The 27,480-nt window shown below is 40.4% G+C and overlaps 2 protein-coding genes across 16 annotated transcripts in view; one reads left to right on the plus strand and one right to left on the minus strand.

Moving 5' to 3' along the window:
* The first annotated feature begins 3,921 nt into the window (after positions 1–3,921).
* brd7 (bromodomain containing 7) lies at positions 3,922–26,897 on the plus strand. 12 transcript variants are annotated; one of them, XR_009767697.1, is made up of 18 exons: positions 3,922–4,033; positions 5,339–5,532; positions 5,618–5,711; positions 5,785–5,845; positions 6,417–6,561; positions 7,846–7,956; positions 8,030–8,193; positions 12,533–12,641; positions 12,722–12,800; positions 13,353–13,460; positions 13,540–13,675; positions 14,734–14,845; positions 15,071–15,127; positions 16,137–16,203; positions 16,310–16,447; positions 18,099–18,230; positions 20,900–24,421; positions 25,942–26,897. XR_009767697.1 is itself a non-coding variant. In XM_061669105.1 (18 exons), the coding sequence occupies exons 1-17, from the start codon at positions 3,985–3,987 to the stop codon at positions 20,968–20,970; spliced, it is 1,827 nt and encodes a 608-aa protein (XP_061525089.1). In that variant the 5' UTR covers positions 3,922–3,984; the 3' UTR covers positions 20,971–20,983; positions 24,262–26,897. The 12 variants fall into 12 exon arrangements, 11 of the variants coding, with proteins under 11 accessions (XP_061525089.1, XP_061525101.1, XP_061525082.1 ...); XM_061669105.1 differs by having other exon boundaries at positions 20,900–20,983; positions 24,262–26,897; XM_061669117.1 differs by having other exon boundaries at positions 20,900–20,983.
* Positions 20,968–27,480, minus strand: part of adcy7 (adenylate cyclase 7) — an 87,712-nt gene continuing 81,199 nt past the window's right edge. For 2 of the 4 annotated variants that reach the window (XM_061669067.1, XM_061669058.1), the window contains exons 23-27: positions 26,211–26,357; positions 25,999–26,106; positions 24,293–24,407; positions 22,955–23,079; positions 20,968–22,556 (exon numbers count right to left, since the gene is read on the minus strand). In XM_061669067.1, coding sequence (XP_061525051.1) covers positions 22,410–22,556; positions 22,955–23,079; positions 24,293–24,407; positions 25,999–26,106; positions 26,211–26,357 — 642 coding nt within the window. In that variant the 3' untranslated portion in view covers positions 20,968–22,409. Of the gene's footprint in view, positions 22,557–22,954; positions 23,080–24,284; positions 24,408–25,998; positions 26,107–26,210; positions 26,358–27,480 lie in introns of those variants that run through there. The other 2 variants (XM_061669076.1, XM_061669085.1) reach the window with 2 other exon arrangements.

Here is a 27,480-nt window from a genome sequence, read left to right on the forward strand (position 1 = left end):
CGCAGTCGCTACTTTCTTACAAAATCTGTGACGTTAAAAAAACTGCAACCAGGACGTAACCAGGGGGCTATAGATAGTTTTCAAATAATCAAATTGGATTTTTATTTTGTTGGACAATGACGTCTTTAGTTAGGAATACTACAAGGAGTAACAATTTGATTGTTGTTTGCCAGTTATTCATTACTGTCAACGCGAATAGTGAATGGGGATTTAGACAGTGAGTCAGCCATCTTATTTTCGTACTCTCTGCCCCGCCCAGATGGACAGTATGAAGACTCTGGTGCCTTGTTGGCTGCTTATAGTGCAGTGATGGCAGCAGACAATCCAGTCAAAAATCTTCTATAAATTGGCCGATTGGAAGACGAGATACCAAAAAACACGCTATTAGTGATTAGTTGACTTAAAGATTTAAACGTCAATGCGGAATAGTAAAGTCGACTCATCGCCTAATTCGTTTTACCATTACTGTGTAGACCCACTTCCCCAGAAGTGTCAACCTGCGGCGCATCATTTTATTAAATGGACTCTCACGCTGTTTAAACTTACATGGTGTTGCATCGTATGATGTGATTAATGTTGCCAACTCGTCATCCATTGGAGCTTGGTCATCCTGGAAGGGGGTTCCCTCTATCTAAGATCCCTTCCCACCCTTTTTTTTCCCACCAAATGAATTTTCTCAGCTTTTCCTATCCCGGGTGTGTGATTTACAGTAGACTGTATGATGTAATTGATTTTTGGTAACTGGGGGCTTGTGAAGCCCTTGGAGATGCTTTTGTGATTAAAGGGCTACGGCTATAGAAATAAACTTGACTAAAGTGGACAGGTAAAGTTGCACATCAGTAACTGAAATTGACAGCTATTCAAAAGCTTTTTTCCATGAGTTTGAGGTCAAAGTTGCACATCAGTCATTATGAACAGCTATTCAAAAGCTCTTTACTTCTACATGCTTCAGTCTGTATGTGGAGGTTGTCATTCACAACAGTACACAGATAATCAAAAGCTCTTTTATTCTATACATGAGTCTTGATGTTGTGGCTGTTTATGCAATCACAAATCAACTTCCACTGTAGTGACTGATGTACAACTGATAAACAAATTCAACATCAGGACTCATGCATGTAAAAGAAAACTTCTTTTGTACAGCTATCCACTGTAATGACGAATGCGCAACTTTGACATCGACTTACGCATATAAAAAAAAAATAATAATAAATGCACTTAACAAATGTACTGGACCCCCTATCATATATAGACTATCGGCACCATGAAGTGGTTTTATGTGGACTTTTTCAATTTCATTGAGCTCTCAACTGTTGACCATTTTGAAGAACGGAATCATCATTTTGAATGTGAGTTCACCTTTTTATACTAAAATTTGAATTATTGGATATCAATATCACAGATTGATTCATTCTATGGACTGTGATGTCGATGGACCTGCCAAGACCCCACTACAATAGTGAGCATGTCACTTATGCTAAAGCTTTGATCACTGGATCCCTGGTCAATTATATATTCATGTGTCAACAACAGTCACACATACGCCAAGTCCTGTGTGGATCGTGAATCAAAGGTTGTGGAATTGGTGTGCCATCACAGATATATTTTGAGGAAGAAGATAGGCGGAGGAGGAGGAGGAGGAGGAGGAGGGAGGTGTGACTTCAAAACCTCACATGAAAAGGAATGAATAATTGCATGCGCTGTTGTTTTTTGGTGCTTACGATTGAGATCGGTGGAGCCGGAAAGCTTTGATTACACCCAGCCTTCCTGAAGACCACCCCTTGTGAGTCCAATGAGAGGGGGAAGGTAGGGGTGCTGCTCCCCTCCCAGGAATCCCTCATTCCTGTTCAAAATTGTCACCATGTGGAGAGCTGACTATAATAAAAAAAAGAGTGTGCATTAAAGCATTGCATGATGCTGGATTATTTCTTTATGACAGGTAGCAACATTAGTCCAAATTCCAGGCAGTTTTAGTTTTGAATAGCTGTCCACTGTAGTGACTAATGCACAACTTAGTTAAGACTCACCTATATAGAATTGAGTTGAGTTGAGTTGAGTTGAGTTGAGAAGTTGAGTGGCTGTGCAGTGGAGGGACTGGTGCACAACGTTTGACATTAAGACTCACACATATACAGGAAAGGAGCATTTGAACAGCTGTAAACTAGTGATTGATGCGCTCACATGTGTGACGTATAGAAGAAAAGAGCTTTTGACCAACTATGCACTCTCGTGAATGATGTGCAATTTTGACATCGAGACTCACCTATATAGAGGAAAACAGCTTTTGAATAGATTTTTTTGATTAGCTTTACACTGACTGATGCACAACTTTGACATCAAGACACATGCATATACAATATTTTTAATAGCTTTACACTATAGTGACTGATTTTCAACTTTGGCTGTCCACTGTAGTGACTGATGTGTACCTTTGACAGCAAGACTCACATAGACGAAATTGGCTTTTGAATAGCTGCTCACTTGATCAAATCAGATTTATTTATACTGTATAGCACTTTTCAGTCATTAAAATGCAACACAAAGACCTTCACAGAGCTAAAACAGATATAAAAATAAGAAAAGCTATACAAACAGACAATAAAATAGTCAAAAATACACAAAACCCCACCCCTCCCATCTCCACATCCATCCATTCATCCATTCATCCATCGATTCTCAACACCGCTTATTATGGTTAGGGTCACGGGGTGCGAGAGCCTATCCCAGCTAGCTTCGGGCGAAAGGCGGACTACACCCTGAACTGGTCGCCAGTCAGCCACAGGGCACATATAGACACGGACAACCATTCACAGTCACATTCACACCGTCACTGACTGGCAACTGAACCCACGCTGCCCGCACCAAAGTCAGGCGAGTGTACCACTACACCATCAGTGACCCCCATCTCCACATGTAAATGCCAAACACACCCAAACGAACACTCCTGCATACAGCACATAACTTCAGTGACTGATGTGCAACGTTTCCATCAAGATTCCACCCATATACTGTAGAAGAGAACAGATTTTGAATAGCTCCCCATGTTAGTAGACAGGTAGCAAGATCAGTCCAAACCCCAGAAACAATGTTATTTTTTGGCTTAAGTAGTGTGACCATACACGTGTCAAGGATCATCGAAGGGAGTTAGAGCTCTGGCGATGCAAAGATGCTGGCAAGCTTCTTCTACTTGTACTTTCATGTGCAAGCATAGGGGTGGGGGTGGGGGGGGGGGGGGTCTCTTGCATCTTCAAACCGTGTTGCCGGCCTGACACTTGTAATGACCCCCAACATTTCATCGCTGGCACACGCTCTCGGACTACTACTGCTACAAAGAACACACTGATGCTATCACTGGCAAAGACACGCAATCGAAAAGAATAACAATAAATTGTTTATATGTCAAGACGGAGCTGTTTTTATTCCTTTGCAATCTGTATTTTAAAGTACAGTAATTTAATACAGGACAGTGAGGGTTAAGGTCAGAGGTTATTCAAGTTAGAGTCAGGGCTTATAGTGGTTTGGGGGTTAGGAGATGAGGGCACTGGGGTTTGCGTAAGGGTGAGGGTTTGGGTTTCATGAATAGGGTTTCGGGTTTGAGTTTAGGGTTATTTAAAAAAATATATAATAATAATCCAATATTCACCAGCATGGCCACCAAAATGCTAGCATGCAAGCGACGACTGTAGGCTCATAAACACAGAGCGAATCAGGCGTCTACACAAACATTAGGAGCCTACCTCCTCATCTGATGGCCCCGGGAGCACGCGTAGCTGATTCAACAAATAGAAAAAAAAAGGATTTTTAGAGGCATTCTGCTCTCTGCCGGCGAGAAAAGAAGTGCAGTCAAGCGCAGTCACACCGCCTCGCCTCTAAGAGGCAACCGAGGCTGCACCTCTTCAGAGCTTCCTGTCTGTGGATTGCCAAACAATAGCTAACACAGGGACACAAGAAACTCGCCGGTGGTGCCTGAACGAAATACAAACGATGGGAAAGAAACACAAGAAACACAAGTCGGAAAAACATGCATATGAAGGTATGTACTCAACGTATACCTAACGACTCGTTACACCTAACGACTTATAAAATGCCTATTTTTTAAAGACGTCTTAGTTTAAATGTTTAGTTTGCGACGGTCGTGCGCGAAGGCTTACTGAGGGCTGTTAGCTTCAGTGCTAATATCATGGTTAAACTACCTCGCTTTTGTAAACACGTTTATGTTATTGTACTAAATTCAACGCGACGACGGTGATTTTAGAGCAAAAACGTTCAGGTGTGTTTCTTTTTGGTAATTGCACGTTTTGTAGCTGTCACTATATTGTTGTCGCGACTAGTTCGTAGAGCGTTAGCATGTCATTGGGTTTGCTGTGTGTTCGCCAGTTAACTAGTTAGTACGTCTCTGTGGGCTTTTGACGTTAGTGGTCTAGAGTTGTCGATGCTAGGTAACTATCTAGTTATTGCGGAATTCGAGTGAGGTCTACTCCAGTGCACACACTGCTCGTGCTGTAGTGAGCAGGTAGAGTCCTGCCAGACTTATAGTTAGGATAATTTATTATTGTTGACGATATGACGCAGTGTAATCTACATATCTGTGTCCAGGCTGGGCAATTAATTGATTTGAGCGTTTAATTCGAGTTTATTGCCAGGGTGATTTAAAAAATATATATTTTTAATTTTTTTTCACACAAAATAAAAAAATATTTATTATTTTTTTTAAAGCAGTGTCTAGTTCAAAGGTGCGTTGGCGCTGATGTGCACTGCTTGCACTGACATTAAGGCTGAGAACCGAGTGGAGCTCGTTTACAAAAGCACAGCCAGTGTTGCTAAATTAGTGGGTACGACTTTTTGACCCTCTAACGATAGTGTTTTTTTTGTTGTTGTTAAAAAAGCAACTGGTGACTTAAATTCCTGTAAGAAAGAATTAAGACAACATGAGCTGAATCATTTGACATTGTTTTGCTTTTAACAATAAAGGAGCCCGGTGAATTAAAGACATTTAAGATATTCTACATTTTATTATGTTAAATTATTTATTAAAAGTGGGGCTTTATCATGTTTACATACATTGACAAAAGGGACATTTTCCCACGGAAAAATCCCTTATTTTCCTATTTTCTATTATGAAAGTGGATGTAAATGCAAGTTAATTCAGGTTAAAAACATTGTTTTGAAGCTTGTTTGGTATCAGGAGGAATAAAGAAAATCGGAGAAAGGGGAATGAAAAGCAAAGCTTGTTTCGAATAATGTCAATGTCATTTGTGGTTTGTAGTAAAAAGCTTGAAATTTTATTTTAAGGCCTTATAGCCCAGCACTAGCATGTCTCTCATTTTTGTTTTTGCAGAATACGCAGAGAGACCACTCAAACTGGTCTTGAAGGTGTCCGGCAATGAGGTGACCACGGGGAGCTCCAGCCGGGACACTTTTTACGACGAGCAGTCGCCGGAATGTGATAAAGGCAAAGACAAGAAAAAGAAGAAGAAAAAGGACAAAGAGAGGAACTGCGGCACGCCTGACAGTGACAAAGGAAAGAAGAAGGTAATGAAGCTTTGGTTCTTTTGGTGATTGATTTTAAGTGATTGATTGATTGATTTGTTTGAATGATTGATTGGCATTACGGAAGGTGATCAAAAAGAAAAAGGGCCACGATAGGGATGGAGAAGATGAACGGGATAACTGCAGGACTCCCATCAGATCGGAGCTGGATAAACTGGAAGGTATCCTAAAACCAGCACATATTGTTTTCAGTTCACTATATTGATTCTATTTGATTTTTTTTCACACCTTCAGCAGAGAAAGAACTAACTCCTCTACAGGAAGCGCTGAACCAGCTCATAAGACAACTCCAAAGGTATGCCGTCATTTTGTTGACACATGCTCATGGTTATTGCTCTCCATTACAGCAGTACCTTGACCGATGAGTGCCTAAACTTTGAGTTTTTCAAGTTACCAGCTGTCAGTGGATTTATTTATTTTCCCTTTGTGTTGCATAACCAAAATTTGAGTATAAGGGAGCTTCAGATATGCTGCTGCACGAGTGAAGTGAGAAAAATTGGAGCAATTACAGTACTGAAATACCCTCACATGTGGGCAAGGAGAGCCACCATCACTGATGCACTTTCATACGTTTATTGAACGGGATAAGTAGTCAAACACACAAACACGACAAGAGAACACACTGCTGTCGGCCACATCATTGTTTTATGTTTTCATACAATACTGTGCTATATTTCTTTAATAAAAATAAAAACATTTAGTTTTTTTGTGGTCTTTTACAGATTAACGGCATTTCTATTCATTCGAAAGGAAAGGATTTGATATTCAAATATATTGAGTTACAAGCTTAGTCACAGAATGACTTAAGTCGAGATAACCACTGCATTATTAATGCCATGTACTTCTTTACTTCTTGTTGTGGACAGGAAGGACCCCAGTGCGTTTTTTACCTTCCCAGTGACAGACTTGATCGCGCCAGGCTACTCAATCATCATCAAGCAGCCCATGGACTTCAGCACCATGAAAGAAAAAGTGAAGAAACAAAGCTACGTGACTTTGGATGAGCTCAAGGTTGGAATATTTGAAACACGCACACACACACACACAAAGCCTCCGGGAAGTATTTCCAGTTCTTTACTTTTTCCACATTGTGTTATGTCACAGCCTTATTCCAAAATGTATTAAATTTTTTCTCAAAATTACACAACACTAAAATAATGTGAAAAACAGTTGTTGACATTATAGCGTATTTATTAAAAATTGTGAATGCTGAAAACCCCTCTATTTTATTATTCCATTTTTTTTTTCAAAACAATATTAAGCATATTTAGGGCATTCAGGAAACCACTTTTTGCAATCCCAAAATTATCTTATTTAGGACACATTGGAAATTAGTTTTCAGGTTTTCCAAATTCCCACATTTTTCAGGATTTCATATTTTTTCCTGACAAAATTCCTAAATTAAGGGAGACATTTTACAAATTGACCTAATCCTTCGACATTTCCAGATCACTTTAAGGTCAGTTCATTAAGGGCATCTTGGGAACTATTTTTCACATTCCAAAATTTCCAATTTCCCCAGAATACAAAATTTTCAGTTTTTGTCTGTCTAAATTTCTCAACCGATTAAAGCCATTCTTACATTAAAAAGTTCACAAAATTTAGAAAAAATTAGTTTACATTCCCAAATTTAATACTTTCCCTACAATTTAAAATTTTCCATGAAAATAAATCCGTCCATCCATTTTCTGAGCTGCTTATCCTCACATCGCAGGGCACATACAAACAAACAACCATTCGCACCTACGGGCAATTTATATTTTTCAATTAACCTACCATGCATGTTTTTGGGATGTGGGAGGAAACCGGAGTGCCCGGAGAAAACCCACACAGGCACTGGGCACTGGGAGAACATGCAAACTCCACACAGGAGGGGCCGGGGATTGAACCCTGGTCTTCAGCACTGTGAGGCAGACTCTTTAACCAGTCGCTCACCGTGCCGCTGAAAAATAAATCCCAACTAGGCATTTTACATATTTACCACCGTCTCCCACATTTATCAACCGATTTCAAATCAGTCTAATTTCAAACTCTTCAACTCATTCAGGTTATCTCGGGTTATTTTTCAGATTCACCAAATTTCCTCATCTTTTAGTATTCCACATTTTCCAAAACAAAATTCCCAAATGAATGAATACATTGTAAAAATGAACCATAATCATGAAAACTAAGCTTTTTTTCAGTGTCACAATTGAAATTAAATTAATTGCACAGCATTTTAATTCAGGTTTAGCTCCTGCGCATTCACACTCAATTTATACAGAAAATGCCTTCTAGCGGTCGATGTTGTTGTAGGCTGACTTCAGGACAATGTGTGAGAACGCCATGGTGCACAACAAGCCTGAAACCATTTACCACAAAGCTGCTCGCAAGCTGCTGCACTCGGGGATGAAGATTCTCAACAAGGTACACAAATGAGATCCACCACACCGGGGCAGTAGAGCACTTTTCAACGTGTATGTCATTCCTCCACCTACAGGAGCGTCTGGAGAGCCTGAAGCAGAGCATTGAGTTCATGTCCGGTCTGGATCCATCTGACAAGGCTGCATGGAATCGCCAGGATCAAGGGGCGGCTTGCTTGGTGACCAAAAGAGAAGCCAGCACGGAGGGCAGTGAGCGATCGCAGACGCCTGGCACACCCAGGTTCCCTTCAACCTGTTACTACCACTTTTTTTCTCCCCTGTTAGCTTACATCACACGATGTCTGCCATCTTATTTTTTTTGCCCTGATACCCCTTTTAAATGTTGCGTGGCGCCGCAGGCGGAGAACGCGAGGAATGTCTTTCAGCATGTCCTGTCTCTTTCTGTGACGTCTTTGTGTGCGTCTTTGTAATTCCGCCTGCTACTAAAAAGCCATGTAAAGCCAAGCTGCTATCAAAATGGTAGACACGCAGAAACATCTTTCTCATCAAGATACTCTTATCTGCCTCACTAGATCCATACAGTAGAAATTATTTCACATCTAGAACAAAGGCACCAACTTTTAATTAGAATATGTCTTCAGCCGAATTCTAAAATGCTAACTGGTAGTTTGCTAACAGCTAGCATGCTAGCAACCAGCCAACATCCAGATAATAGTCATTCACTGACAGGTGACATTTGTACCATGATTATGGGTCTATGCAGGTCACTTGCACGCTAGCTGTTAGCATACCAACTGTTAGAATGCTAGCATTGTGCTTTAGAAATAGCACCTGCTCATCTCGAATCATCATGACATTTCCATATTTGCAATATTTGTGTTGTCAGCATGCTTGATGTTATTATATCAACTGTTTTAGGCATGTTGGTAGCATGCTAAGTTTTAGCATGCAAGCATTAGCCTTTAGAAAAAGCCCTTGGTCATTATTACTCATCATTACATATTATTACTCATCATGACATGTTCCTATATTTATAATAGGCTTTTATAACAGGATTTTAGGGGCTGATCACCGATCAGCGAGTTTAAAAAACCGATAACCGATGCGATCACAAGATGGAGGAATGTGTGTCTAATGTGTCCATTTAAATGACCTGTTCATTTACTGCATTACTTAGTTAATTGCTCCAAAAATTTTATTTACAATAAATAATGTATCTTTGTTCCTCTATTTTTCCAGTGAGGCATAGTGTATGGTCTTCTATTAGATGGCAGGAAGTACATACAGTAATTAATGTATCCAATTTTTGTGACATTTTTGTTTGTTGGTGTACCGTGAGATTTTTCAATTGTAAACTATGTTCCTTGGCTCCATAAAGGTTGGAAATCACTGCTATAGTCAGATCATAAATTCTAATCAGTCAGGTTAAACAAACATTACATGACAGAAATAAAGGGTGCTAACCTACTGTAATTAAATTACTTCACACACACCGAAACTTTAGAGCATGCTTCGACAGAACAGCAGCATGTTTACGTCCAACCGTTCGTGCTAGCAGTAGCTTGCTATGCTACATAAAATTTTATTGGCTGCTTGTGAGCCTTATCGTATTGAAAGTACGTTAACATACCTCAAGCAAGCCTTAAACAAATGTCCTCTCCTGTCCTGAGCACCGGTGACCACCAAGACACGTTTTCCCCCATTTTGTCCTTATAATACCGTCGGCGCGTGCCACTCTGGTTGTCGCCACGGTAACGAGTGTATCAGGTCGCATTTGAGTTGACAAGATAAAGCCCAATGATCGATGTTTTTTGTTTTTTTATTATCTTTCTTTATTTTTTTTTAAATAACAGTACTACGTCAAAAGACACGCGACAAGGCTAAAAATAAACTAGCTTTTGGATTCAAATAGACTGTGCACGCGGCGACACGGAGTAAATGTCTTTTGCGGAGCCGATCAATGACTTCATTGATCAAATCGGCGAATTATGACAATAAAGCCGATCAGCTGATCAGCATAAAATGCTAAATATCGGCCGATACCAATCAGGCCGATTAAAATCGGTGTAAAGTCCAATTTATAATGTATACACGGATCTTGTTTGATGGCGGCATGGTGGAAGACTGGTTAGCACGTCTGCCTCACAGTTCTGAGGACCCGGTTTCAAATCCGGCCTCATCTGTGTGGAGTTTCCATGTTCTACTCGTGTTTTCGTGGGTTTTCTCCGGGTGCTCCAGTTTCCTCCCACAACCCAAAAAACATGCATGGTAGGTTAATTGACAACTCTAAATTGCCCGTAGGTGTGAATGTGAGTGTGAATGGTTGTTTGGTTATATGTGCACTGTGATTGGCTGGCAACCAGTTCAGGGTGTACCCAGCCTCTTGCCTGCAGTTAGCTGGGATAGGCTCCAGCATACCCACAACCCAAGTGAGGATAAACGGTGTAGAAAATGGATGGATGGATGGATGGATCTTGTTTGATGTGCTTCCCGCGTCTGAGATGCACAAAAATGAGCAGGGACACATAAAACATCAATCTACATCCACAGACGCACTTGCTTACCAACGTGTGTGTGTGCGCGGGCGCGCATGTTGCTGAAATACTTCAGCGAATCATTATCCACAAAAAGTTCGAGTCCTGTCTGGGTGATAGTCAATCACAGGCAGAGGAGGGCGGGATATTGTTACATAAATACAACAGAGACTTTCTTTCCGGACTCCAATCAATTTTCCTTGTTGTGGTAACACCTGGCATATCTCTCACGACGCAGTGAGCCGCTGGCGGAACAGCTTTGAATCCGTAGATGCACACAACCGGGACACTTTAAGTAAAGTTAACTATTTATTATGTTCGCTAGCCTGGGAGCTTACTCGCTAGCGAGCTAAGGAGCTTGCTCTGGCTCAATCGTGGCGACATTTAAAAGAGGTCACTAACTGGCGAACTGCAGTCCCTGTCCGGACCCAAAAACAGTCCCATACGGACCCACACCGTAGCCAAAAAAGAAGTTGATTAAAAGAGGGAGAATGATCAGAAAATGACAGATAAAGCAAGAGAACATTTGGAACAAACGGTGCTTAAAATTTAATTATCAGTCTCATTTTCGTTTGCACTTCTCAGTTGGAAGTTCCCACTAATTAAAAGTGCATATAAAGTGGGTACGGAAAGTATTCAGACCCCCTTACATTTTTCACTCTTTTTTTATATTGCAGCCATTTGCTAAAATCATTTATTTATTTTCCTCATTAATGTACACACAGCACCCCATATTGACCAAAAAAAAAAAAACGAATTGGTGACATTTTTGGAGCTTTATTAAAAAAGAAAAGCTGAAGTATCACACAGCCATAAGTATTCAGACCCCTTGCAGTGACACTCATATTTAACTCAGGTGCTGTCCATTTCTTCTGATCATCCTTGAGATGGTTCTACACCTTCATTGGAGTCCTGCTATGTTTGATTATACAGATTGCGAAAGTCACACACCTGTCTATATAAGACTTTACTGCTCATAGTGCATGTCAGAGCAAATGAGAATCATGAGGTCAAAGGAACTGCCTGAAGAGCTCAGAGACAGAATTGTAGCAAGGCACAGATCTGGCCAAGGTTTAGGAAAAATATCTGCTGCACTTAAGGTTCCTAAGAGCACAGTGCCCTCAATAGTCCTGAAATGGAAAACCCTTCCTAGATCTGGCCGTCCAGCCAAACTGAGCAATCGGGGGAGAAGAGCCTTTGTGAGAGAGGTAAAGAAGAACCCAAAGATCACTGTGGCTGAGCTCCAGATATGCAGTCAGGAGATGCGAGAAATTTCTAGAAAGTTAACCATCACTGCAGCCCTCTACCAGTCGGGGATTTTATGGTGGAGTGGCCTGACGGAAGCCTCTCCTCAGTGTAAGACACATGAAAGCCCGCATGGAGTTTGCTAAAAAAAACACCTGAAGGACTCCCAAGATGGTGAGAAATAAGATTCTCTGGTCTGATGAGACCAAGATAGAACTTTTTGGCCTTAATTCTAAGCGGTATGTGTGGAGAAAACCAGGCACTGCTCATCACCTGTCCAATACAGTCCCAGCATTGAAGCATGGTGGTGGGAGCAGCATGCTGTAGGGGTGTTTTTCAGCTGCAGGGACAGGACGACTTGTTGCAATCGAAGGAAAGATGAATGCGGCCAAGTACAAGGATATCCTGGGCTAAAAACATCTCCAAAGCGCTCAGTACCTCAGACTGGGCCGAAGGTTCACCTTCCAACAAGACAATGACCCTAAGCACACAGCTAAAATAACGAAGGAGTGGTTTCAGAACAACTCCGTGACTGTTCTTGAATGGCCCAGGCAGAGCCCTGACTTAAACCCAACTCAACTGTATAAATGGCACCTGTTTAGGGTGACTTATTGTTGCACGTTCCCATATTTAATGTGTTCAGGCATGTTACAAGCATGTTTGATGTTAGCAAACTAACTGGGAGCATTATACCTATGAAGTAAATGTTAAAGTTTGTAGTTTTTCATTTTGATCATTTGATCGCAAAAGATGTCATAATGATGCACATTAAATTCTGAACAGACTGAAGGTTAGCACAGCAAGCTCAAGCCTCTTTTGTCGCCTTTCATTCACCGGCAGACCAGACAAGGAAGCCAAGGAAGAAGGGGCAGAGAAAGAGCTTGAGAAAATTCGCAAGGTAATCGAGGAGTCCAGGGGGAAACTGTCCAACCGAGTGCTGCAGTGCGACGTGAGCAAACAAAACATGTCTGACACAACGCAACAACTGCCTTGGTGGAGGTCTGTCTTGATTGATTGTTTTGTTTCCAGTTGGAGTTTAGCAGGCAAAGGCAGTCAGATGGCTCCACCACTCTGGCGTTTGTTAACCCAGCTGATCCGTCAGCGGGAGGTAAATTCATAAAAACAGAACAGTAATGATGCTGTCAAATTGCTAGAAAATCAAAACACTTAGAAAGCCTCCTATCAAATTCCTTAACTGTTATGCGTGAAATGCTTCGAACCACTAGAAGGCATATTTCCAAAATATTGTGGATGTGCAAATCCTATTGCAGACAGAGATCCCACAATGCTGAGGTAATAGAAATGTTCGCAGAACCCAGCAAAAGTCGCATATATCCAGTTTGCCATAACTTCCCTTTCTCACAAGACATGGCAACCTGCAATAAGAAAGTTAGATGACAGCGTCAGCCTCTGGTGTTATGTAAAAAATACTTGTCTCATCGCAACAATTGCTTTCACACAACAGGGTGGGAGAAGGTAGTGTAGGGTGTTTGAAATTCGCATACCTGTCCCTCTTTTCGGCATTCATTTACACACAGACCTGTTTTACACTGAAATCCTGCAAAGTTGGCACATCACAGCTGTAACAGATCATCCAGAATTTCTCTGCCTTTGCTTTTTACACAGAACCCACCATGTTCTCATGTGATTGCTTCTACAGAGGCGGGATACTGCCCTATCAAACTAGGCATGATGTCCACCCGCCTGCAGAGCGGTGTGAACTGCCTGCAGGGCTTCCGCGAGGACAAGAGGAACCGCATCACTCCAGGTACCCCCCAAAAAATCGTACTCTCTTGGGGCAGATCAAGTTCTCCACTGACATTGACACGCCACCATCTACTTGCCAGTGTCCTACATGAACTACGGGCCGTTCACGTCCTACGCGCCCGTCTACGACTCCAGCTTCTCCAACGTCGGCAAGGACGACTCAGACCTCATTTACAGCTTCTACGGGGGCGAGTCCAGCCTGCAGGAGTCGGACAGGTGAGTTTGTGCTTCTGTTGTGGAGGTGAGGTACTGAAGACACATGACTTCACTCAAATCAGACTTTATTTATTAGTAAGAAATTTTAGGAATCGGGACTTGCTTGGCTAAAGCTTATGAACTACTCAACTTCACTTTGACTTGGTATTAATGAAACTCAACTTGACTAAGACTTGAACTACATGACTTGACAAGTTTTTCCTGTTTACATATGAAAATCAGCATTTTCAAGCTAATCTGATATTTGTTTTTGAAAGAATAGTTCGGTGTAGCGCTGGCAAACCTGGCAGCCCACCAGGGAATGCTGAAGATGATTACATTTAAAATCAAGGATTATGTTTTTAATGAAATCAAGAAAAAGAGAATGGCAACATGAAAGGTTTGCACTTCAAAAAGAAGAGAGACCACAATGTCAACCTCTAACTTCGTCCGTCACTACAGAATCCATGTCAAGTGCGTCAACAATTTAGCTGACCCACTTCTAGTCTAAACTTACTAATTAGCAGTTCGATATCATTTCAGACTGCTACCAGTACGAGCATTCACTCTTCAGTACCCACCGATATTGAGTACTGATACCTCTAGTAGTTTTGAAACTTCAATTACCACAGACATATAATTGTGAACAAAGACCTGTCTTTCTTTCTGATGCACATGATGGTAGGCCGATGAGTGCAATGGCCGCAGTATAGCGACAACTACTGGCGTGGAGGACTTAATGTCATCGTTTTCTGCCTTAAAAATCATTGGTATTGGCAGCCCTCACGAGTACCCGATACCTTGAAATAAGGGCGATATTGGTTCGATAACGATACCGCATATAGGTACTCACCCATCCTTAGTTTTAATGTAACATGAAGGTAACAGACAATACAGAAACTGGTTAAAATGTCATTATGAATGTGCTAGTTTAGCGAGCTAACGACTGAGCAATATTGCATGACTGAACTTAGGACTTACTTCAAACTGGAAAGTTAAGACTTACTTGTCACTTACTCCCACCCCGTAGCTTTCATAGTCACTCGTTAATCAATGAGCTCAATACGTGTGGTCGGCAGCTTGTCGGAGTTCCTGTCCAAGTCGGGCGAGTATGTGTACAAAATGGCCGATAACCTTCTGGACGCAATGACCAACGGCGAGCATTCAAAGAAGCTAAAAGAGACCGAACCAGTAAGCACCCTTTTAAAAAAAATAAATAAATAAAAATATGTATATATGTGTGTGTGTGTGTGTGTGTGTGTGTGTGTATATATATATATATATATATATATATATATATATATATATATATACACACACACACACACACACACACACACATACATCCATATAATTATGGATACATACACACACATACATCCATATAATTAGCGAAAGATAACAGGAACTTGATAGTTTGTGTGTGTCCAGCAGGTGGAGGAGCCTTCACAAGAGGACAAAGCTAAAGCAGAGGTGAATCATGTGTATGGGTGGGTGGGGGGAGGTTTCAGTGGGTCCACACACCTGTTCTCAGCGCCTCTCACATTCCAGTGCAAAATGTCAGTGAAAGTGTGGGGGGGGGCCTCAGTTGCATGTGATGTTTGGAAGTCAAAGGACGTGTTCTACTGCACAGCTGTGTCAACATGGCAGCTGCTCGCTCTGATCCAAATGGAAACATCTTCAAAACACAACTAGACGAGACCCCAGAGGGGAGTTTTTTTGTTTTCATTCGCCGCCTGCTGAATGGCCCCTCACCGCGCACACACTTAAGTCTGTCTTTGTTTGCCATTCTTGGCCTCACTCCAGTTAACTCTCATCCCCTCAGGTTGGCAGTCACAGCTTATTACAGATATACATTTCTGCCAGGAGTGTTGCCTATAAATCTCTTTAAAACAAGGGACCTTCATCAGGTTTATGGTGAGCAATCAAACTTCGCTACTATGATCTAAGAACTCAAATGTTTTATAATTTAGTGTTGGCCATTTGTCAAGGATCTGTGGTTCAAATTCGGTACCAATCAGAAAGAATCTCAAGGGCAAGTTCCTCGTTTAAGAACCCGTGGAAATGACCAAAATGGGCATTTGATCTTTCGTCATTGTGCGCGGGCAAAGCATGGTGGTTATATTTGATGACTTGGAGATAAAATGTGATGTAGGTCCTTGCTCTGAAGGGATTCATAGACTGTCCCTGCTGAAAGAAATATATAAATGTAAATAACACTGGTAAAATGGCTGACTTCCTGTGTCTTTTCAGGCTTGGCTTCTTGAGACTCTTTTCTGAGTCTCGTCATGTTATACATGGCTACCAAACTGTGAAACTGGCTTCAGGGGCTAAATTTTAACAACATTCCTGAAATGGCACCCCCACTTTGGCATTAAACGTGTGCCGCCACTAACTTCAAAGAACTTTCACTCCACGTTCCCTCAGCTGTGCCACACGCAATGCTTATTTATCCGACCCGTTTCTCTCCCCCCCTCTTTAGGCATTCCAGCCTGATGCTTGGGGCTGCAGTGAGACGGAGCTTCCCGCTGCCGAGGAGCTTTCTGGAGGTAAAACTAATAAACAAACAAACAGCAACACAAGAGACAATCAAAGAGACATGATGTGCCTCATTGAAGATCAATAACATTGATTGTGTGCATGTCTTTATGGCAGCAGATGTGCAGCAGAAACTGGACGAGACCACGCGGCTCCTGCGGGAGCTGCAGGAGGCGCAGAGAGAGCGTCTGAGCACCAAACAGCCGCCCAACATGATTTGCCTGCTGGCGCCGACCACCAAGGAACTAGAGCTGGGTAAAAAAATATATATATATCAATTATGTTTTAAATACATTTTAGAATAAAAATAAATCGGGATCCCCTGTTTATTGTGGAAGTTACATTCACCCATCCGTGATGTGAAAATTTGTGAGAGACCTTATTTTTATTTTTATATTTTCAATAGTTTAAGACTCAAAATATACCTCCCGCATGCTTTAAATCAGGGATGTAAAACATGGCCTTTCGGCAAAAAACGGTCTGCTAGGGTTTAAATGATTTCAGAAGTTAAAAAAAAAAAATGCATTGTGGTGGTGGAGGGTAGAATTTTGAGAATTATTACGCTCATGTAGAAAATGGAGTGAAAATAATTCCTGGATCTTAAGTTGATTTTAATTCTAAAGTGCAATACTATATTTTTTAGTTCCATATACCAGTGACCTTAAGTTTTGTGCAGGGTTCCTACAGAAGTATGGAAAAGTATGGAATTTGATTTAATCAATTTCAAGGTCTGTAAAAGTGTGGAAAATGGAAACTATTGTATGGAAAAAAATATTAATGTTTCAAAGACAGTTAAAAGAGCTCAATTTTGTAAAACAAATATAATCATCTAAAAAAAATAGATTTTTTTTTAAAAAAAAGGTGCTTGGAAATGCAGATATAATGTTTGTGTGAGAGCACATAGTATTATACCTTAGTGAATACTTGATTGGCTTATGCTTCAAATGTCTCAAGTAGTTCCTTTCAAAAAAACAAATCATGACGTTGTTCCAAATTAATGAGCAGCACTCTTAGCCATTAGATTATACGAGCAAACATGGACACTGTAAGTAAATGGGAAGACTCAAAGGACAGAAATTAAAAAATTTAAAACAATAATGAGTGATTAAATCATTTACACCTTTGACTGGGATGTTGCTGAGGAATTGAGAGGAAAAATGAAGAGACACAAGTGGCTGAAGAGGTTACTCTGTAGAATTTAAATCGACTCGCCGATGACAAGGATTAAATCAATGTGAGGAAAAAAAGTAGGCGATTGAAACGCCGAGACGCTGTCAAATGTCACAAATTATTTTAATTCTTTACAGAGAGCTCTGGAAAAGGTATGGAATTTTGATATCTCAAATGTGTAGGAACCCTGTTTGTGCCTTTATTTACAATCATTGTGGTCAAGTATGAGGCATGCAGGTAGATGATAAACTGAAGGTGAATCAAATTTTTCTCAAGAAATCTGAGGTTCTTAATGTTCTGCAAAAATTATAGTTCCTTAAAAATAAAGTTTTTCCTAATGTACTTGTATTGCTTTGCAGTGGCCCCCTTGACATCAAATTAGGCTGTCTGTGGCCCCCGAACTACATTGAATTTGACACCCTTGCGTTAAACACAATTAAACCTATTAAAACACACTTTTAAACAAATTGTAAACCCAACCACAAAATACATGCATAGAATGTAAAACAAGTACATAATAATCATAATTAAAATATATATAATAAATAATAATTACAATGCAAATTAAAACATTTGTTGTAGAAATGTCTTAAAATATATTTTACATGCTGTAAACAATTTAAATGCATTATAAACGTATTTACACGAAATATATTAACAGAAAAGTATTTTATATAGCAGGGATTACTGCACAGTTAATTATGTAAATGTATTTTTATATCTAATTTGTCTGCAGCTGAGAGGGTGACGGGCAACCTGGCCGCGCTGACGGGCCGAGTGGCCCCACGTGACATCAGCAGCATTTGGGCCATCAGGAAGGCCATGGGCATCGCGCTCCCTCTGGAGGCCCTCGTAGACCTCACCACAGGTGAATAGTTGCGTCTCATTTCTGATTCCTACAGAGCAGAACTTAAAGTTGAACCAAAGAGGCCAAAAATATGTCTTGTAAATTTGACACAGCACAGAGGAGTGTTTTTAAAAACCCTGCCAAATTTGAACGAATAAATAAAAAAAATTAAAAAATCACCATGTATGTAAAATAAGGCTCTGAAATCATGAAAAATAAGAGCCGCCCTCAGGCTACAGGCATGTCTGTTGAAGACTGCCCTTCACCTGTTGATCGAATACATTCGCTTGTGCTGTGTGCTCAATGTCTGTAGTCAGCTACTGGCTGAATAACGTCTACCGCTGTGGTTATAGTTAATAAGCAAGTTTCCCGTGTGTCTGTCAGGTGTGGACTCCCGTGAGATTCAAGTCATAAATTTGATGACTTTCAAATTTACTTGACAATATGTTGAAAGACTTGCAACTTGAGTCGTACTTGAACAGCAGTGACTCGTGACTTAACTTGGACTTGAACCCATTGACTTGGAGAGACTTGCTACTTTGACCAAGCAATGAAAAACGAACACTTCTGAGCTTTCTCTATTTACAACATAATGTTAACATTTGAATCATTATACACACACTGGTGGAGGAAATGAGCAAGAGGTCATTCTTTCACACACTAAAGTTTCATTTAAGGTTTCATTTAAAAATACAACAAAAAAAACAGTACAACATAAGTCAACAATAAATGTGACAACTAAATAAAGGGTATACATTCCAAGAACAACAGTTTACACAGAAACGACAATGTTAAACGTAACAATAAGGATGTTTATTATTGCAAAAAAAGAAAAAACACATTGCATTGTTGGAATCGTGCGGTTTGATGTCACGTATGCTTGTTTAGGTCAGCATTAGCAGCTCGCTTTGTGCGCTATCACGCAAATAGTTACACGGCGGGCCGACTGTGCTGTCTGGGCTTTTTTTATATTCGTCTGGTTCAGTTAGTGTAGTGTTCTCAAGAATCAGTCTTGTACGGTATTTCTTTTTTTATTCACTTCATTTACCAATCGATCAGCACACAGCAAGAATCTATTCCAAGATGAATCTACATTCTTCTTCGTGTCCTTTTCTTCGCCTCTTTTTGACGTAATATTTTACATAGTGCCCCCTAGTGTTCCGACTGAGATACCATAGTTGGATAAGATTGTACCTTTATAACAAGATGACAAACTTGTGTTCCTCTTTTTTTAAATTAATGCCTTGTGTTTTTAATACAAGAAATACCAAGTTTAAAGTGAAATCTATTTATATTTGTGTTTGAAATTGCCTCACTAGAAATGCTTGGAGACAGGAAAATGCAGTTTCCTGCTATATGCCCAATGTGAATTTAAGAAAAATACTGTTGGTCATCTAAAAGAGGATAAAGTGAATGTCTCATTTTCTTTTGTGTATTCATAATTGCTCTTTAACCAAGCAAAAATATATTTTATCCGTATACTTGACTTATACTTACGATAGAATTGTCAGTAGAGTTATCGATTACTAATTGCAGCAATCCTGGATGCAAATTCTTACAGTATTTGTGACAGGTCTTTTTAATGTCACTTCAGAAATAAAGCAAGAAAAAGTAAATCAAACCTTAGCATTTTCATTGAAGAAGTGAAACCCTACTATCAATTGGTTTTGAAGTGGCAATAAACTAAGCCCTCTTGACGATTGGTTTTGAAGATGCAAACATTTCGATCAGCCCCCTAGTTTTTTAAATAAAGGTTCAATGCCCTTGTTTATCAAATTTGTTTAGATAAATATGGATTTTGAAATATATTAAATGCTGTATATCAGGCATGCCCAAAGTCTGGCCCAGCTGAAGAAATTGGGTGGGATGTTTGGGTTTAAAATGGATATAGACACCTTAAGGTTTTAAGTTAAGTTGCATGGCTGCGTTCATCTGGCTTGAATCCAAAATGTTCCCATTGTCGCGGTGGCTTTAGGCTTGGAACTTATATAATTTATGTCGCTCAATTATCCATAACTGCAACTACTGCCTCGCCGTCAGAAAACTCAACTTCGTGTACGCGAGCGCCCGCACACAGCCAATCAGACGGAGGGTCCCCGCTCTTCACTATCTCTGATTGGTTTAGAGACCACGATGATAACCCATGGTGTGTTGACTTTCAAGTCCCGGAAATGTTATGTCATGTCATCAAATGTCTGGGCACCTGAACGCACCCTCCATATTTGTATTTTATGTCACACCATTCGTAAATTAGAGCACATATGCGTGTTAGTCGTACTGTAGAGTCCTGTCTCGTCCAAACAAACAAAAAATAAAAAAATCATACGCCGTATTTCCAGCACCACACCAGAGTACTAAGCCATAGCTCTACGTCAGAAGATGCAACTTGATCGTACTTTATGCGTTCCGGCTAATTTTTGCGCATCTCAGACGTGGGACGTACTCCAAACGAGTGTGGTTTGCGTTTTCTTTGGATTTTTGTGTTTTGATGGCAAAATTGTAACAATAACCATCGAACAAAAATGGAGGGTCTGGCTACAGGTACAATGAGCAACTACAAAGAAATTTTACCAAACAGATGCTAATGCTAATTATAAACAGAAGGACTCTCCATTAAGTGTGTGTCAGGAGGCTTCAAATGAGGAGTAGTTTTACTTTATGCTGACCAAATGTCCCTGTTCATGTTTCAGTGCGGGAGACGGCGGAACCAATGGACACCATGCCAAGTTGTCAGGATGCTCCGCCCATTGCTGCAGTTTAACAACATTTTTTTGGTACAAAAAAAAAAATCCTCACTATGTGACATTTGATAAACCTTTTAAATTAACAAACCATATGCTTATTGTGAATAATTTATTCAGGACATTTTGTTCACACGCAAGAAAAGGCCAAATATACAACAGTGTTATTTAGAATATCCTCACACAAGATAGAGGCGGTGTAAGGCCACACAACATGAGTCAGTCCTGCTCAAGAAGCAACATGCCTCACAGGTAAGAAAGTAGCAAGCATGATGAGGACACTCTGGAAAGAACTACATGCTTGTTAACGACACAGATATACAGATTGTCCCACTAAAAATACTACCCCCATCAAACCACAACTCTTGCTCATTACACAGTAACGAAACTGACAAAATGATCCACAGACAGAATCCATTGTTGTTTTATCGGCCACAAAATGGTGTTAGTACAACACTTTTTCTTTTCATGGTCATTAAAGTACAAAAGTGACGGGTGTTTTTCCCTATCACGTCCTCCAAGGGCCATAATATATTTTAACAAGTAAATGCAACCTGGTGGAAATGTGCGTATTCACAAGTCCCCAAACTTGACATGAAATTTGGGTGGAAATGTCTCAAAGACCCATGCCTGGAATTGAACAAATTATCCATTTTGATTTGACACACCCATTTTGTTGCAGGACTTGCACTTTGAACTACTCCTCCTAGAGAATTTACCCAAACGAGCCCCAATCGCAAGCAGGTATCTTTGACACATGGGCGACACTAAATGCACTAATGTGTGCAGAACATGGTATAATACGAGAATAATAAACTGGCAAAAAGGGGTCCTATTATCAATCAATTTTATAATACTTATCCTGTTAAGTGTTGCGAGAGCTGGATCCGATTCCAGCTGATTTTGGCGAAAGGCAGACGAGACCAGTCAATCACAGGGCACATCTAAGACAGATCATTAACAGTCACACAAACACCTGAACCCATGGGGCAGTCAGTCAGGCAACTGTACCACTACATTATCTGCAAAGTCCCCTTTTATCACTTTATTATTATTATTCACAAACCTAAATCATCTTTTTTTTTTTAAACAATCAAAATTTCACCAAATTTTGCAAACATTGATCAAGGCAACATATTTTTGGAGTACCAGCATGGATGTTGATGACAGGACACACCAAAATCAATGAAGAAAATGTACGGTACTGTAAACCCCGCAGATAGTTGGCCATTTTTGTTTGAAGATAGAGTTTTTCAGGTATTTTGGCCATTTCCAGTTTGTTTGAAGCAAAGTCCATTATGATCGCATCCAGCGCAGTGACACACTGTAGTTCCTTTATTTCCAGCACACCCCGCAGGACCACATCTGTATTACAGTCACTCCTTGGGTGGTGGGCGTGTAAACACTGGGCTCGCGCCTACACGCAAGCGTCGCATTTTCCGAGCGTGATCTCCTGGCCTCAACTGAGGCCCATGCCTTGCTGCTTGCTCGTGTCTGTGCACACAAAGAAGGTCTTGAGCTCGCCTTTGCCTTTCACACTGATGAAGCCGCGACACTCGCACGAGTATCCCAGCCTGTGCAGCACGTCAGACGTCTCCTCCGTCACCTGCCAGTCAACACGCAGACCATTAATTCAAAATTTGCTTTCCTCTGACTTTTTTTTTTTAATGACACTTGTGGTGTGAGGCAACAGTCTACATACGTTTATAATCATTTTAAAAATATATATTTTACAGTGGTAACTAATTTTTACAATAGTCTTGACAATTGAGACGATGCACAGGTTGCGTGAAGTTTTTTAAAGACGCACGCAGATGGCGAGCTGAACATCAACACCACCAGCCAACTCTGCAGTATGCATTTTGCGACTGATTGTTTTATAAACTTTCACCAGAGACAATATGGCTTCGTGGGTCACTTTTACTACCATTTTCACTTTCGTCAGGTGTCCATTCACAATTGACTGAAATGTGGCAGTAACAAAAGAGTTGATCTTGGTCGTACTTGTATCTTTCCCAGCTGGCCGGTGCTCTCCATCCTGCTGGCCACGTTGACCGTGTTGCCCCAGATGTCGTACTGAGGCTTCCTGGCGCCGATTACGCCGGCGATCACGGGACCGTGGTTAATACCTGCAATTACACAATGAAACAAAGAAAACGTTCGCATTCACCACGATGAACAGATCTGCAAAAACTGCCGCCATGCTCCGGTCACAAGCAATGTCCAAAACTCAAATGATATGCAATGTCTAGTATACGTCAGTGGTCCCCAACCTTTTTTGCACCGTGGAGCAGTTTTAGAGTAGGCATTCCCCCCCCCTCCCCCACCCCCTTCATTCATTGGTCATTCCTTCCATGCGGCCCGGTAACAAATGCCTGATGGACCGGTACTGCTCCGCGGACCTGGGGGGTTGGGGACCACTGGTATAAACGTTTCAAATTTGGAAGGACTCAGACAAAACCTCTTCATCAAGTTCCTTAAAATGGCAGACTTCCCGTGTCTTGTCATGGCTTCAAGGCTTTCTTGCACGTGTACTCATGAGAGACATGCCTACCAAGTTGCATGTTGCTAAATATTCAAAGGAGGCAGAATTAAAAAAAATATAGACATATCCAGGGTGCACTTAGGATGTAAGCACATTTCGTAAAATGGCTTTAATTCCTAAATGTTTAGTGCTGTGCTTCTATGAAATTTCTTATTGTTGAAAGGGGCTTCGGATATCACCTCAGAAGACAGAAAGTTATCGCGTTGACTTTATACTGCATTTCCGTGTTGGTGCCGTTTATATAGGGCAGCTACAGAAAAAGTGAAAATTACCGTCTGCGTTTAAGGGGCTTCGGCTACTACTTCAGAAACCCAACAATTGCAGGATCGGCTCTGTCTGTTTACACAGAAAAAGGAAGAAAAATGCACATTTTTCAATCTTCTGACACTAACTCAGACGACGTGGCCTTCATTCCCCCATTGTGTGTTGAAGCCCTTTTTACAGAACAGCTACACTAAATAAAAAAATGGTGGCGTTTGTAAAGTGGCTTTTTATACTACTTCACAAATTGGAAATACCCTCATTCTAATTGGTGCTGTTAATACAGAACAACTGCACAAGGAAAAAGGCAGTTAAATGATGGCTTTTACAGACAGTGTGAAAGGAAAACAAATCAAGTGCCGAATTGTAAAGTGATGATGAAATTCGGCAGTGTGGAAGTCACGGGAGCTTAGCAATATTGCCAAGTAAGATGACATAAGCTTTGCTGTACGCACACGCACACACACACACACTCACTCGCTCTCTCTCTCTCTCTCTCTCCGAGGTTTGAGTTGTCGAGATACGCACACACTCACCCACGCGCAACTTGAAGCTGTTGAAGGAATGTCGGTTGATGCCGTCCAACTTGCTGACGAGCGCGACCGCAAACTCCACCATGATGCCGATCTGGGCCTGCTGACGCTCCCGGTCCTGAAACCGCACGGGTGCGATCAGCATGACGCCGCACATTTGGTCACGAAGGAATGCCAGAACCAAAATGTTCTGGACAAATATCTCTCAAAAGTTCTCAAAATTTACATACAGAAATTAATTCCAGCAGAAGCGTTTGCGAATGCTACAAGATTAACTGTAAAGTGCCACCGGGTGACAATATCTCTTCATTACATGTCTGTCAAGTGTTTTCAGAGGGTGAGTAGTTTTACTTGATTCTAGTTTTATTCGGAGTTAATAAGCTTTACACGATCAGGAGTTTTGGGGCCGATCTGCGAGTTTTAAAAAAACGATAACCAATGATATCAGAAGATGGAGCAATGTGTCTATTTAAATGACTTGTTCATTTACTGTATACACTTATGCACTGTATACTGAGTATCTTCAAACATATTCTCTCATCAGGTCACATATTCTAATCAGTCAGGTCAAACCAACATTACAACATGACAGAAATAATGGGTGTTAGCTTACTGTAATTAAATTATTGTAATTAAATTACTTCACACACACCAAGACCTTAGAGAATGATTCAACAGAACGCTGGCATGTTTATGTAGAACCGTTAGTACTAGCACTAGCTTATTAGGCTGCATAACGTTTTGTTGGCTACTTGTGAGCCGTATCGTATTAAAAGTACTTGAACATACCTCAAGCAATCCTTGAACGAACGTCTTCTCCTAGCACCGGTGACCACCACCGCCAGACGTTTTCCCCCATTTTGTTCTTTTTTGACCAACACAATACACACGTGATCCATTGTTGTTGTCGTGGCCGTGGCAACGAGTTTATCCGGTCGCGTTTGATTTGACAAAGCCCAGTGATCGTAAATGACGTCAAAAGGCATGCGACAATAAAAAAATTAATTAAAATAAAACTAGCTTTTAGATTCAAATATACTGTACACGACGGCGACACGGAGTAAATGCCTTTTGGGGCAAATTATGACTTTAAAGCCGGTCAGCCAATCAGCATAAAATGCTAATTATCGGCCGATACCGATCAAGCCGATCAGATTGGTGTAAAGTCTAACAGTTAACTTTTTGTTTTATTGCAATTTTTCATACTTTTATCTATCCTAGTTTTTCTTATTTTCAATTTTTTATTCTGATTGATTTTATTTTTCTAATTGTTTCAAATCACATTTTTTGTTTACTAATTTTGTCTCATTTGATTATGAATTTCTCTTTTTATTCATTTGTAATTTGTTCCTTTTTTCTTATTTTTATTTATTCATTAGTTTTTCCTAAATTGTTCATCATCATTTCTCATTTTTTTATTGTCATTTTCTCAGATTTTACTTTTGAAATTGTATTTCTGTTCTTTCACTTGTATTTATGTATTTTTAATTATTATTTTTCTTTTTCTTATTTTTTGTCTTTTGTCTCTATTTGCCCTTACTTTTCGTTGCTTCAGCTTCCCTTGTATTTCTCATTTTTAATTTTATTATTGGATTTGTTTATTTTTGTAACTTTTTTTTTTTCACCTATACTATATTGTATTCTTTATGTAGCAGTTCCTCCACTGTGTGTGTAAACGGAACCCCTGACGCCCTCTTCAGCCACTCCACCTGATTGTTCTCCTGACCGGGCGGTCCGCTGAGGCCCGCCGCCGCCATGTACGTGCTACCGATGGTCTTGATCTTCTCCACGCCGCTGAACTTGGGCTTTGACAGCAGCTGTCGGCAGAACAACGGGATCGTCCAGTCAGGCGATGATTCAATTGCGTGTTTATTTATCGTACGCATGGATGCTGAGGGACGGCGGTACGCCGTTGGCGAACCTCGTCGAAGTCGGCAATGATCTCGTTGAGGAGCCTCAGGCACTCCAGGCCCTCCTTGTTGATGTCGCACTCGGTGTAGAACTCTTTGAAGTCAGGCACCGAGGCAAACATCACGCACACGCAGTCGTAAGACTTGTAGTAGAGGTCCTGGTAAGGGCCGGAAAAAAGGAGATTTCAGTTCACTGTGCATCTGACTTCATGAGGGTGTTTTGCTTTGTTTGGGTGTGTGCGCGCTTGCGTGATGCCACCACAGAAGGGCTACCGGCAATAGCTAAGAGGAAAAGTTTAGTGATATCTAACCCTATAACCCCTAAAAGAAGAAGAGAATATACACCAAAATCTTTATGTGAATAGACTCACCACCCAGGTATAAGCACTATTCTCCCTTTGAAGTACGGAATTTATTGTTTTTACTTTTAACAATAGCCCCTTTCTGGCAGTTTAGTGCATTTTTCGTATTTTTTTTATTATTACTTTGAATTTCTCATTTTTATATTTTTTCTCATTTTAAAAGGAGATGTATACCTTGTTTTCTTCAAAATTGTGAATGTTTCCAAGGCTTTCATCAAAATACAATAGAACTTTCATGTAACCTTTCTGGTAATCTGGCACAATGTTCTTTTTTTAATTGTATTTTTCTCATTTTCATTTTTATTTATTTTTAATTATAAATAAGTTTTGATCGTATTATACTTGTATTGTACTTGTTTTTATTTTAAAGAACACAGCCATGCAATATTTTCCACAATCTGAAACAGTTTCCAGGTTTCTAATTAATGTCCATGACATGCTTTTGACAAAATACAATAACCCCTTTCATGTTGCCTTCCTGGCAAGTTGGTGCATTTTAATGTTTTCAATTTTGTTTAATTTCTTTTTTTGGGGGGTATTTTTTTTATTTGACATTTTACCTATTTAGGATTTTTTTAATTGTATTTTTTCTTCTTATTTGTTCTTATTTTTCTATCAACAGGTCTGACATTTTTTAATTAAAATATTATAGCTGGCTAATCATTCTTTTTATTATTATTTAGGTTTTTTTGTGTTGTAACATCTCTGTTACCACGGCAGAAGACAAATGTATTGTTTTTACGTTTTACCTACAACAATAGCTCTTTCACGCTTCCTTGCAATTTTGCACACTGGCAGTAGAGCCGACATTTATTTACCTGTACCTTTCAGAAAGAAAAGTCACAGAAGCATCGTTGTTTCCGTAGTAAGTATTCAGACAGCTTCGTGCATTCGGATAATTAGAGTGACAATTGCGCTG

Source organism: Phycodurus eques, chromosome 2 (genome assembly GCF_024500275.1).
Source record: "Phycodurus eques isolate BA_2022a chromosome 2, UOR_Pequ_1.1, whole genome shotgun sequence".
Lineage (NCBI taxonomy): Eukaryota > Metazoa > Chordata > Actinopteri > Syngnathiformes > Syngnathidae > Phycodurus > Phycodurus eques.

Coding starts and splice junctions, on each gene's coding strand:
- brd7 (XM_061669098.1), top strand. CDS start 3,985: ATGGGAAAGAAACACAAGAAACACAAGTCGGAAAAACATGCATATGAA. Junction 5,846..6,416: donor CTCATAAGACAACTCCAAAG/GTATGCCGTCAT, acceptor TGTTGTGGACAG/GAAGGACCCCAGTGCGTTTT. Junction 8,194..12,532: donor CAGACGCCTGGCACACCCAG/GTTCCCTTCAAC, acceptor ATTCACCGGCAG/ACCAGACAAGGAAGCCAAGG.